Genomic DNA, 14,785 nt, shown 5'->3' with positions numbered 1-14,785 from the left:
CCTTGTTAGTAGTGAGCATTGTTAATCACTAGACAAGGGAGGCAGTGAATTAAAAATAACTAATTATATTACCATATTTTACTAAAATGTTTATTGACTTTACATTTTTTAGCAAACAAAACTTGACCCAATCCCAATCTGTGCCTGAATGCCAATTAAATCACAAACACAAAATGCAATCTTTTGTTAAAAATGTTTAGTAACCTGACATTTAGCTAATTCTTGCAACATTTATAAATTAAACAGGGGATTCTTCTGAAAAACAGACCTGCTGCATACCTATAGACAATTGAAACACTGATTGTAGAAACAAAAAAATGGCAGCTTTGGCTGTACAGATGGCAAAAATCATAATATATGCGGACTTTTCCACTAGAACATAAAAGCGTGTTACAAGCATGCTGGAAAACTGGAAAATCTAAAGGGATTTCTACAGGTGTGTTCCACAGAACAGAAAATCATAGGAAGCCACAGAAACTGAAAAGATACACATGTAGAGATAAAAGTTGGTACAACATTACTGTGAATGTATTATTAGGTAAGAGGGGATGATTACAAACACAAAGATTAGAATAAAGCCCCAGACAACACAATGCACTGATTCTGGCGGTGTTCAGATCTCCAATAGCAAATGTTTTAATCTTCATTGTGCAATTAGAGAGGGAAATAATAAACACAGTAGAAGTAACTGGAAAATGTGTGGAGATTTTAATATGGATTTTATCTCAGATGGCTCTGATTAAGTGTACATAGAGTAGCTGGTGTCCAGTTGGATTGATATCCACAGTAAAATTTCCAGTGAAAATACAGGAATGTAGTACAACAGCAGTTGATAATTTATTTCTAAGTGCAACTGTATTTCATGAAGTAGATGCATGCCCATAGCAAATGGTTTATCTGACCAGGTGAGTCATATGGAAGTGATAAAGATGTTCTAAAAATCAGGTTTTTGTTTTTTACCTATGTAAATGATCTATCTGGAACCTTGGAGCACTCTTCGAAAATGGTATTTTTGACTAAGAAGGAAGCTAGGTACAAAATAAGTGGAGCAAAGCTCAGATTGAGGAAGGATCATAAAGAGAATTGGCTATGCCCTTTCAAGGAAACCATTCCAGCATTTGTTTTAAGTGATTTAGGGAAACAGGGAAATTCTACTTCTTGATGGACAGATGGTGCTTTACATGACCACTCTCCCACATACAAACCCAGTGTTTTATTGTTGACAAATCATCTCACATATTTGTTATAATTGCCACATTCTACATATGCCCTTCACCAGTCCTCTTTATTGTGATCATGTAGTAAAATTACCGTACTGGAAAACTGTTTGATGCAACTATTCCTCATAGTGCTTTCATCCACCACTTTTGCAACAAATTGTACTTTGTGTATTCTTCTTTGTTCAACAACCATATAATTAAAATTTATACCACCTTCTATGTGAAAAGCTGTAACTTCTTGATCTGGTTATCTGCTCTTTGTGATCTCATATCACATTAGTGTTTTGTATCATGGTCCTGCTATTTATAGGTCGAACTGACATTTGTTAAGGAACATACACTACACTGTGGGGTGTATTTTTACTTCTTTTCCCCGCTGTTGTTTACTTTGTAAGATTTGTGGTGGGTCTTATATTGGCACTAGTGGGAAGTTGCATCCTGGTCAATATAACAGGGCAATATTTTGCCGACTCCTATACACCATCAGGTGAATGTAGTATTACCTTTATCCTCTCTTCTCAGAGTAATTTTTTGGGGTCTTGATCCTTCTGTGCCACTTCCCTGTCGATCCTCCCACAGTGAAGATTCCTGAAATGCTTCTGCAAGTTCTCTCTACTGTGCTACTAAACAAATAGCCACACTTCTCACAAACATTGGTATATTTTGAAACTTCCTGGCAGATTAAAATTGTGTGCTAGCTCGAGACTCGAACTCGGGACCTTTGCCTTTCAAGGGCAAGTGCTCTACCGTCTGAGCTACCCAAGCATGACTCACGCCCTGTCCTCACAGCTTTACTTCCACCAGTACCTCGTCTCCTACTTTCCAAACTTATCATAATCTCTCCTGTGAACCTTACAGAAATAGCACCCCTGGAAGAGAGGATAATGTGGAGACATGGCTTAGCCACAGCCTGGGGGATGTTTCCAGAATGAGATTTTCTCTGCAGCGGAGTGTGCACTGATAAGAAACTTCCTGGCAGATTAAAACTGTGTGCCGGAACGAGACTCGAACTCTGGACCTTTGCTGTGAGAACAGGGCATGACTCATGCTTAGGTTGCTCAGATGGTAGAGCACTTGCCTGCAAAAGGCAAAGGTCCCGAGTTTGAGTCTCAGTCTGGCACATAGTTTTAATCTGCCAGGAAGTTTCATATCAGCTCACATCCACTGCAGAGTGAAAATCTCATTCTGGAAACATCCCCCAGGCTGTGGCTAAGCCATGTCTCCGCAATATCCTTTCTTCCAGGGGTGCTAGTTCTGCAAGGTTCGCAGGAGAGCTTCTGTGAAGCTTGGAAAGTTGGAGATGAAGTACTGGTGCAAGTAAAGCTGTGAGGATGGAGTGTGAGTCGAGCTTGGGTAGTGCAGATGGTAGAGCACTTGCCCGGGAAAGGCAAAGGTCCTGAGTTCGAGTCTTGGTCCGGCACACAATTTTAATCTGCCAGGAAGTTTCATATCAGCACACACTCTGCTGCAGAGTGAAAATATCATTCTGGAGTGGTATATTTTGCCCAACATTTTCACTATTACTTTTCACAGCACAGCTAACAATTGCTAGGGTAATACCACTCTCTTGAGTACATTAAAATGTCTGTACATGCATACCGTAGGACCTGAAAGAAAAACCAGAAAAACAACTACCAATCTCCAATTGTTAATTACACCCATGTTGATATGTCATTTACTCCATGGCTCTCATATTCAGGCAATTCTTGCACTGTGGCACAAATACTCACAGATGACTAGTGGTTTTAATACCATTTTTACTGGTCCCCTTCTCACCGGCTCCACCACTGATCCACATTCACTGCATACAAGAAAGGAAAACACAAAGTTTCCCTTTCCTACTACATTTATCCTTATTCAATTTACTCACAAGCATATCTTGTTGGCAGCTTTCCGATGGTGTGATGGGATGTTTACAATATACCAAAACACTACAACTGCAGCACAAAAATCTCTTTCAATTTCTTCACATTTATTGAAAAACAGTCCTGATTTTATAATGGTAAGGTATTTAACAGTCAGGAGTCTCAATATTTGTACCAGATCATGAATCTACATGCATCAACAAACAATTTCAGATTTCATTTGTGTCAGATTATATCATAGTTACATGGATGTGGTGCATATACACTGAAGCTCCAAAGAAACTGGCATAGGCATGCATATTCAAATACAGAGATATGTAAACAGGCAGAATGCGGTGTTGTGGTTGGCAATGCCAATATAGGACAACAGTTGTCTGGTGTAGTTATTAGATCAGGTACTGCTGCTACAATGGCAGATTATCAAGATTTAAGTGAGCCTGAACGTGGTTGTTGTAGTTGGTGCACGCGCGATGGAACACAGCATCTCCAAGGTAGTGATGAAGTGGAGGTTTTCCCTAATGACTATATCACAAGTGTACCATGAATACCAGGAATCCAGTAAAACATCAAATCTCTGACATTGCTGTGGCCGTAAAAAGATCCTGCAAAAATGGGACCAGTGATGACTGAAGAGAATCATTCAACGTGACAAAAATATAACACTTCCACAAGCTGCTACAGATTTCGGAGCTGAAGGCCTGCTTGTGCACCCTTGATGAATCCGCAACACAAAGCTTTACACCTTACCTGGGCCCATTAACACTGGCATTGGACTGTTGATGACTGGTCAGACAAGTCTTGTTTCAAATTGTATTGCGCTGGATGGACCTGTACGGGTATGGAGACAACCGCACGAATCCATGGACCATGCATGTCAGCAGGGTATTGTTCAAGCTGGTGGAGGCTCTTAATGGTGCTTGGCATGTGCAGTTGGAGTGAAATTAGACCACTGACATGTCTAGATATAACTCTTGACATGTGATGTGTAAGCAAGCATCCCATCTGATCACCTGCATCCATTAATGTCCATTGTGCATTTTGATGGACTTGGGAAATTCCACCAGGACAATATGGCACCCCACACGTACAGAATTGCTACAGAGTGGCTCCAGGAACACACTTCTGAGTTTAAACACTTATGATGGCCACTGAACTCCCCAGGTATGAACATTATTGAGCATATCTGGGATGTCTTGCAACATGCTGTTCAGAAGAGATCTCCATGCCCTCGTACCCTTACGGATTTATGGACAGCCCTGCAGGATTCATGGTAACAGTTCCCTACAGCACTGCTTCAGTCATTAGTTAAGTCCATGTCACACTGTGTTGCAGCACTACTGCGTGCTCGCAGGGCTCTACATGATATTAGGTAGGTGTACCAGTTTCTTTGGGTCTTCGGTGTAGATACTACTTACACACATATGGTTCATAGTTACATAATGTTCACATAACATCTGATACCTTTAACCCAATTTTATGTCACTGCAAATCATAGTACTCTTTAGTTTGACTATTAGACTCTGACTGCCCAACTAATTAGTAGTACATTTTGATTGCTAGCAGTTGTAAGATGTTAACATGTAGGCTGCTTAACATGGACTGACTAAAGCATCATCCAGCACAGTTATTTATAGATGTGCTTAAAACAATGTCCAAGTAGAAAAATCAACAACATTATGAAAAGTATAGATTGCTACTCACTGTAAAGATACACTGAGTTGCAGGCAGGCACAACAAAAAGACTGGCCAAAAGCTAAATGAGTAACAGTCTTTTTATTGTTCCTGTCTGCATCTTTATGGTGAGTAGCAATCTATAATTTTCATAATATTTTTGATATAGATTTGCTTATTAACAAAACTTCAAAACCTGTTATTGTGTTATTGATATTAACCTGAAAGGGGTCAATGTCAGTGGAAAGGAAATTATGATGAGCAAAGGTGCAAGTCTGTTTAACAAATTGTTGGATATTTGGAATATTGACAAAACTGTAAGAGCTGTGTTGTGAATATTATGAACACTCCGAAGGAGATTCAAAGAACCTGTCAAAGCTGGCTAAAAAAATGAAATTTTCTAGTACAAATAATTAGTCAACTAACAAATTTTCCTGGTAAAAGTGAGCATTTTTGTGATTAGAAATGTCAGGGTTACAAAACTATGGGACTGAATTTTGGAAATAATCAACAGTTAAGAATGGAATATTCTGGAAAACAAAAACTTTAATTACTAATAACTTTTTAAACATTAAGTTGTAGGAAAAGAACATATATTTACTAGGAAGAGAGGGATGAGAGCTTTCTACTAAGGTATGTCATTTTAGTCAGAACAATCTATTATTTCACAGCAATTTCCATCTCCATGTGTTCTTGAAGCATCTTAAATTACATAAATATCTTTTTGCATATTCTTTCCAAGTAATTTAACTACAGTATTATGGTTAGTGATTGAGAAATTATATCTTGAAAAGTTAATACTGATTAGATAAGTCCTGAACAAGAAATTAACTGTTTTGTGTAATTGTCATATATGATTTCTTTTTGTAGGACAACTGCAACTGTACATGTCCATTTTCACAAAATGTAAAGATCCACAATATATAATACTAACAATATTTTATTGTTTACAACCAGTAGATGAAATTATAATACTCTAAAACTAGTTATAAACAATGAATAATTAATTCAACAACTGTTGCAGTTTTCTTCATTTTACGCAAAAGTCTTGTATGAGTTCTCTACAAAACATGTTCAACTGAAAGAAAAAAAATATAGCTATCCGTAATGTACAAAAAACAAGTGGATAGTTCCATCTTTCTGTGTTTATTGGTACATTACAGCTTTTTTAACCATACAATTTCCGTATTTTTAATGGTGTTAATACTTACAGTATTTGTTTCCAGCTTCCTTATTTATCATATTTTTCCAGCCTTGAAGAGGTGGGAAGAAGAAATAAATAAAGTGAATTTTTACTTTGAAGAGGTTTCCAACAAAAGACAGTGTATTAGTTTTATGGTAATGCAAGAAATGGAAATAGAAAACCCCTCTCCAGCCAATGTGAAACTCTATGATTATTATCATCCAGAAATGACTATATCTAAAGTAAGTATTTATGAACAGTGTAACAAGTAACAGTTTTATTTCCAAGAGAGTAAATAAATTACACATCTTTTTAATGGACTTGACTGTAGGAACATGTTGAAACATTGCAAATATTACACTGACACTCCATTTTCTTGTGTGTATGTTCTACAATATTTTTATTTTTAAGTAACCCAGCGTTTTTTAGATAGTAGCACATCTCCTGTCATAATAACATTGCAACTAAAGGTGTTAGCCTTTTCACTGGAGTTTAATATGTTAAGTTGTTGTGGTCAAAAGTTTAGCATCCAGCCTCTAACAAAAATGGTTCAAATGGCTCTGAGCACTGTGGGACTTAACAGCTGTGGTCATCAGTCCCCTAGAACTTAGAACTACATAAACCTAACTAACCTAAGGACATCACACACATCCATGCCCGAGGCAGGATTCGAACCTGCGACCGTAGCAGTTGCACGGTTCCGGACTGCGCGCCTAGAACCGCGAGACCACTGCGGCCGGCAGCCTCTAAACATTAGCCCATTTGTAGCTAATGGTTCACTCCTCAAATGTCCTCAATCTAAGCACTACACTTACTGATAACTACTATAGAGAGAAGATGTAGACTACAGGATAGAATACACCTTTAGTTTTTAGTTAGTACAGGCGGTCCACCACCTGGTTTTCATGATGATCTTTGTGAAGTGTTCTAGATGAAATGTGAGCTACAAAAGAACCAACTGGAACTGAAATGCCAGTTAGAAAATCCCATTTAGAGTTCATCATGTTACCAACTTCAAGTAAACTTAAGCTGAGTGTCCTAACATCTCCAAAATTGTGTTTCTTTGATTTCTGTGAATTTCTCATAAAGTTTCCTTATATTCATACATGATCCATAGCTTTTTAAAATATTTTCTTAGGGTCACTATTTTATTTCCCTCTGTAAAAATGGTGGATACTGTTCCTTTAAAAATACAATAAATCTACAAAAATACCTGTATTCACAAATGGAGTGAGAGAAAAATGACTGCTTAAATGCTAGTCCATATACTCTTTGTAGTCTTAGTCTTTTCTTCACAACACCTATGGGAGCAATTCACAGAGGGCTACACTATATTCCTAGATTTGTCACTAAATACTGGTACTTGAAACTTGGAAAGTGGGGTTTAGCAGGGTAGTTTACTGTGTTGTAGCATCTGTCAGTTGAGGCTTCTCAGGATTTTGGCACTGCTATCCCCTTGGTCAAATGAAGCTGTGATTTTCTCACTGCTGTTCTTTTGATAAATTCATTGCTCACTGTTAGTCATATTAAGTATGGGTCACACACATTTAAACAGTATACTAGGAAGGGACATAGATGTGTTTTGTTAGTTAAGACTAATTGCATTTTCCCAGTATCCCACCAATGAACTGAAATCCACCACCTGTTTTATCTATGACTCAGCCTTCACGATCTTCCCATTTCATATCCCCACAAATTGCTAATCCAATAACTTGAATGAGTTGATTGATTTCTGTTGTGACTTTTTGATATTGTAGCCATAGAATATTAGGATTTTTCTGTGAAATGCATAGTCAACATTTCTGAACTTTTAGAAATACATTACTAGACTTTGCACCACTTTGAAATCTTATTAAGATTTGCTGAATGTACTCATATGCGCAGTGCAGATTTTTCAGATAGTACTTCATTATAGATAACTGCATTGTTTGCAAAAAGCCTAAAGCTACTTATTAGTATTGTCTGAGCTTTGGTGATTCTTTGTGAAAAATAGCATGCTCCATCTTATACCAAGAAATCCTCAATTCAGTCACTAACTTTGTTTGATAATCTACATGACTGTACTCTTGTTAATAAGCATCGATATGGTACTGAGTGAAACACTTTTCAGAAGTCAAGAAATACTTTATCTAAATCGTTACATTGGTCCATGACTTTCATCTGTCATGTGAGAAAAGTACAAGTTAGGTTTTGCATAATTTGAATTGCAGCAAGTTGAAATCTGATCCACCTCTTATGTTTTACGCTCCAAAAAGTAACTTCCTTTTCAGTCTGTGTATAATGCAGTTGCACATTACTAGGTAATCTGTATGGAATATGCAAAATTGTTATTTATGCAAAATCACAGTTACACATATATTTCAGTTATTTTTATTTATATTCATGATTACAATGATTCAGTTCGTTGTACCAAAATCTGAAATAATTAAAAGTTACAGCTAACTGAAGTTAATACAACATTGTATAACATAAGGCATTGTGAGCTAATAAGCAGCAGAGGAGGTAATGTTATCAGACACTTGAAAAAAGACATTCCTGACTTTCTGAGAACATTTTTGGAATTATCTGGAATTATTAACTTACAAAATAATTGACATGAAAGATCTAGACCCACAAAATTTCAATCAACTTTATTTCTTTCATAACTGAAAGATTCTGAACTTTGACAGTATAATTTCATTGTTGTATTTTTTCTTAATCAGACAACACCTATCACTAATTAATTCAGTCAGTAAATAGGATTTTGAATAATTTAGAAATATAAAATATTTATTTCAAGATGGATACCATACTTGTAAATTGGCATTTCGGGAGATGCATAATAATAATGTTTCCTGTACTTTTGTGAATTGCTAATCTATAACATATTTCATAGACCAAACAAAAGTAAAGCCTTAAAATCCATGGAAAATAGTAAAATCTAACCTATGCAAATTTCAAATCATTATGTAATTTTAGAAGGCATCTAATATTCTTATGCTTATCTTTAAATATCCACCCCTCCCCAAAATTGCCAGTCTGCGACCAAACAGTACATGGATAACATCTCTCTATGTTGGATCACATCAGGCAAGGCAAGGCAATATCTGTGTGTCAGATTATGCATTACATTCATGTTTGATGATGACATGAGTATAATCTCTAATCTCCCCAAAAGCTTCTGTTCATGCTCATAACAAATATGTCATTTAATGTAGAGTGTATGCAGACATGAAATAATATTGCTACATAACTTCTCATGTGAAATAGTGATCAAGTAACTTCAAAGTGCTGATATTCCACCACCGTTATTTATTGGCCAGTGTTATCAATTCTGCTGATCTTACTACAAATAATTTTGTGTGCGCTGGTACTTTCACATCAGTGTCACTGTATATTATGCAACTGTCAAATTGAATAAATACCATGACTGTGGTTAATAATGGAGTGATTTTTCTTGCATATATTCTTGCACAGGAAGAGATATGTGTCTCCTTACCTGTATAATCTGTGGGTTGTAAAACTGGAACTGGTCATCAGTTATGGTGTAGTGCAAATAAAGTGGCGTGAACCACTTTTAAAATTCATTTCTTGTTTGGTCTACATCCTTCACAGCATCAATTTCCAGGATATCTTTTCTCTACAGCAAGATATGAGATTTGTCAGAACTGAGTGCAGCATCAAATTACAGAGAAGGGGTCCATTGAAAACTGATGTTTCCAGAATCCATGCTTGATTGTATGCAGGAGATCATTTTATTAGACATGTATGATTACACTTGAGCTCAGATTGTGATTTTACAACAGATGGATGTCAAAGATACTAGATGGTTGTTTTGTGGACTGGTGTGACCTGTGCTTTCTTCTAACTATTGGGCACAGGTTTTTGTTCATTTACAGTACATTATAGTTAAAAGTGGAGATAATTCAGCATGAGTTCTCTATACAGTATAATAGAGATTCTATCAAGTCTTAAGGCCTTGTTTAGTCATTTCAGTTGTTTCTCAATGCCACCAACACATCTTTTCAGTCATGCAAAAATAAAACTGGTGCAGTACTCCTGGATTCTCCTTTGCAAAGAAACATTTGAAAACACAGTTTAGTATTTCTAGTTTTGCTTTGATGCCCTAAGTTTGAGTTCCTACAGCATCTGTAGATGTAAGGACACTAACTGTAGTGCTACTGACAGTGTTGACATATGAATAAAGTTTCTTTGTTGTGTGTGTGGTGGGGGGGGGGGGAGGGGGGGGGGGATCTTTTGGTAAGATTCTGTTATAGTAATCACTGAATGAGTCATCCACTACTGTTTTGCCAGCCAAGTATTTTTCATTTAGCATATCTCTGTCTCCAATGCTATACTTTGTTTTAAGCATATTGTGCAGTAATTGTTGTTTCTTTGGAGGTTCCTTTACAGAGAATATATACCTTACAGGGACTCTCCCATCATGAACTGCTCTGTTAGGTACAAATCTATCCAATCCTTTGTCAACTACTGTTGAAAGCTTGACCCAAAGTACTTCTACATGTTCTTGTCCCTTTATCATGCTTTACTAAACATGTAAATTTTTCTTCTTGCTTTTGTCACCCTTTTTATTTTGTTACTACAACTGCCTCCTGGTCACTGATATCAATTCAGTGTGGACATCATCAGAGAGGTCAGGCTTATTTGCTGCCATTAGATCCAGTATATTCAAGTGAGTTTCAGAACCATCCTTTCTAACTAGTATCCAGAGAAAGCATGTAGTATTGTTCCATAGGATATCTTGATGCCTCTTCCACTTGCAAAACTGTGATATTCCCAGTTTATGGTTAGTTTTAATGTCTCCTGTAATATGACAGTTTAATTAGGAGCATTTGTACTAGTGACCTGATGAGGGAGATAGTGCAAGTAGCTATTGATATAGAAACAAAATTTTGGTTTGCATGTAAAGAGTTTTACATGCACATTAAAAATATGTGAACAATATTTGTTATAGATAATTACACTGCACTTGTCAGTCATTCTAATGTTCAGTCACCAAGTTCAAAAAATGGGGTTTTGTAGCTCTTAGCAAAAGATTATGAGGATGAACATAACCACAGAATATAAAGTGCCAGAAACAGAGGTGCTTATCGGAGTACAGCAGTTCTTCAATGTCTGCATGAAGCAGTCTTCTGAGTCACACCTAATTTGAAGATCAAAAATAAGTTTTGGCAGTATTTGAAATCTCTCTGGTCTAAAGTTATCATATCAAACTACAGTCCAGGAATACTGAACAAAGTCTGTGAAGACTGCAGAACAAAAATGGTTGTGTACAGTACACATCATAAACAAAATTGAACCCCTTGATGATGGTGTGAACTGATAGAATACTGTGATATTCAGTCCACTTCAACACCACCTTGAACTCTCAGAAGAATGGTACTTCAAATATCTGAATGTAAGGTGTGCGTCCGTAAGGGATGGTGTTGACTGTATACACCATGTTTTGCAGTTGAATAACATCGATATTTATCCTGTCACAAAATGTCCCAAGCAAATCAACCAGAAGAAGAGACTCCTTCACTGAGTATGGGAAGCAGACATATTGAATGAATTGTGTCAGGATTCGTTTCATGGTTATGCAGGACTGGGAGGCAACTTGAATCAGATTATGCAGTTTCAACAAATGTTACACTACTCACACTCCTAACTGACCTCTCTAGCTTCCTGTTAAATTACCAGCATAATTGGAAACATGTATCCAATTGCCAACATAAGGGGTTGGATGGTGTAAGAATGAGTTGTTGCATGTTAATTTCGTACTGAGCTTTTACTGACTTGTCTCCTTTGAAATGCAGAGTTTGTAATGAATGAAGCCCTTTTTGTATACCACTTGGATTGGTATTACAAATATGTATACATTCTATGGTGTTAATTAAAGACATTACTCCCTAATCACATCTTTCATTAATATAATCATGTATTCCAGGCTTCAGTGATTACACATTTGTTGTTGCTCATGAGTCAAGATGGTGTCTCTATGTAAACATTGCAACCCATCCAAGGATAGATCCACTAAATTGAGTCACTCCTATTTCTTGGGCCATTTACAAACCCAAGCACAAACCTCCCTGTCATCAACATTAGCACCTAGACCAGTTCTCACCAACCAGAATGATTCAGTTACATAGTCATCAAACGTGTGAAGTTTTGACTGCTAGGCTTCCTCCCCTTTCTCTACCACAAGACGTAAATATTGTAGAAAATCTATGTTTTGCACCATACGATTTTGTTTCTGGACTGTACAGAATCTTAATCTTTCAGTTTTCACAGAATCCTGGAATTCAGTTACCTCCTGTGCCTTTTCAAATGATATATCCTTCCACTTGTTTCCCTTTGGAGAACTTGGCAGATAAGCAGACAACGGACCTCCATCACTTTGTAACAACTCTCCACCACTATCAGGTTCTGTATCATCCATAAGTTTCTCACAATCAGACAAGTCTTCTGCGTATTCATATTCTTCAATATAGTCTATTGTATTTTCATGATGTACATTATTACCACTGGTTGCTACTGTTTCACCTATCACACTGACTATTAATGCAGAATTCCTTATCAAATGATTACGTTCACAGTGAGAGTAATGTTACACACTATGAATTCGGTAAAGTCACAATCAGATGGATTAACTGCCGAGGTTGATGCAATGCAGACAGGGGTCACTTACACTGATTTCGTTGCTCTTTTGTGTAATGTCTGTCTAGTTCCCCTATGCATTTCACTGCACACTTTGAAAGGTGACATTTTATATTTCACAGTGTTTGTCAACCATAGCATACACTACAAATAACTAAATTAGCTAGAGGAACACTGTTTACAAGACTACAGTTACTAAACTCACGATATCATGTTAGGTATGGTCCACTGTTAGTGGATATCATATCTTTGTAGCTAACAGGGTAATTGGAAATCAAATTTTCATAGCTTACAGTGTAATTGGCAATGACACTTTGTTCATACATTTTTGTAATCAGCATCTCAAACCACAACTCAGCTGCAATTGTGATCACAGCTTGCACTAACTCCTTTGTGAGGTTTTCACTAAAGTTTTCTATTATGTAATGGGTGGGTCTTGTGTTCGATAGTAGGAACCAGTCATACATTTATGGCCACCCTCGATACTGAAATGTGGCAAAGAATCTAACTTTCAGTTTCAAATTCTGATGGTGCTGTGTGTCTTGTCCACTGCAATGAATATTTAATCTCCATCACCCATTAGCCATGCCCTTTTGATATGGACTTCGGTAACCAATACTGAATGAGGTCCACTGCCTTTTAGGAGTGCTTCAAACTTTCGTACTGTTTTGCAATAATTTGACACTTGATCACTGGAATTATAATAATTTCAGGTGTGTGTGTGTGTGTGTGTGTGTGTGTGTCTTATACAAAATGACTCAGGTTCATAAGCTAAGCTACATGTGGCTCCCCTGTACCATGTAACTTTGAGGTGCTTATCCTTTGTTGCTGTCTCTATATTTTACATTTTTCTCTCTCTCATTCTCTGTCCATTTGTTTGTCTTTCCTTTCTTTCTCACTTTTGTTTCACCTCATGCACCATACATAGTTTTGTTGAATATGATATTCCCATTAATATTACAGCCCAATTAATCTATCTTAATGACTGCTAGACATAATTCTGACATTATTTCTGCTGTATCTTGCTACAAGTGCATGTGTGTGTTTTGATTGTGGTGTCACTGTAGATGTGTGTTTGAATTGGCCATCAAATACATTAGTGGCCGCTGGAGGCTGCCTGCGGGGGGTGAGCACATAGTGTGGTCTCCATTGCCAGCAACTCTTGCATATATATACGTGGAGCAGCACTGAATGACAACCTCTGTGTTCATTAAGTTGTACCACTTACACCAGTTGTTCTGTGTCTTGTAATGTATGGATTTGTGTGAGGCTTATTTCTGTTAATAGTTCAGCAGTTTATCAATAAAGCCATATTTTTTTTACTTGGATCAGTTTTGCTTGTTACTTGGTTACTACATGATTGGTGACAAGTTTGGAACAGTTTTGGCATGTGCAGTCTTTTAAGTGCAGTCTCGTCAAGTTATTCGTAATAGACGCCATGCCACTGGCCCTCATTCACCAGTTTCTGAAGTTTCTTTGGCAGTGACCACTTTGTTGGCTTCCATTAACAGACAGGGTACCATTCCACTGGTCAATCTACCCAATTTCCCCCCATATGATGATAACAGCGAAAGATCAGGAAGCTTATAAAAAAATTACTCATACAGCATTTTTTGTGACAGACTCAAAATTGTAGAAAGCCTTCTTCCTCGCATGGATTCTACCTAAAATGTATCAATTACTGTGTCAGCTAGCTCCTTTACAAGAGAGCAGCTCTTACTTTTGATCACATGTGTAGTGTATTCTCCAACTATGATTGCAAATGAACGCATGTCTACCATCGCAAATGGTTGCATTTCATAGGAGCACAGGCTGATTCTACCAATGCTGCAAGAAACCAAATGAGTCATACAGGGCCTGGGCAGCTGAACTTTTTGGTCTTCGACAAAAGTATCAGTTCGCCACTGATGTCCATAATGACTTTTATGCAGACTCTGTGGTGCGTGACATGACAGTCTGATAAGCTCCAGACAAGGAAGTGCATCAGTAGGTTTTACTTTATGAAAACCCCTATTGGCAGAAGTTCTGCAAATAGCACAATCTTTTGAAGTTTCTTGGACAGTGGATGACCAAATTGAAGTGTGGTGTGATGTGGCTCTAATGGCACAAAATGTGTCCACTGGGCTTGCACAAGGAAGTGGCAGTGGCAGTGGTAAACTAGCGGGTCAAGCACTGAGCAGACCAAGGCTGGTCCAAGCAGATGTGGG

General features: G+C 37.3%; 1 protein-coding gene across 1 annotated transcript in view; it reads left to right on the top strand.

Moving 5' to 3' along the window:
* LOC126273186 (murinoglobulin-2-like) overlaps positions 1–14,785 on the top strand; it is a 261,930-nt gene that overhangs the window by 202,898 nt on the left and 44,247 nt on the right. Inside the window, exon 25 of the mRNA XM_049976703.1 lies at positions 6,009–6,181. Coding sequence (XP_049832660.1) covers positions 6,009–6,181 — 173 coding nt within the window. The remainder of the gene's footprint in view (positions 1–6,008; positions 6,182–14,785) is intronic.

This window comes from Schistocerca gregaria, chromosome 5 (assembly GCF_023897955.1).
Source record: "Schistocerca gregaria isolate iqSchGreg1 chromosome 5, iqSchGreg1.2, whole genome shotgun sequence".
Lineage (NCBI taxonomy): Eukaryota > Metazoa > Arthropoda > Insecta > Orthoptera > Acrididae > Schistocerca > Schistocerca gregaria.
This window is presented reverse-complemented; position numbering and strand designations above follow the sequence as displayed.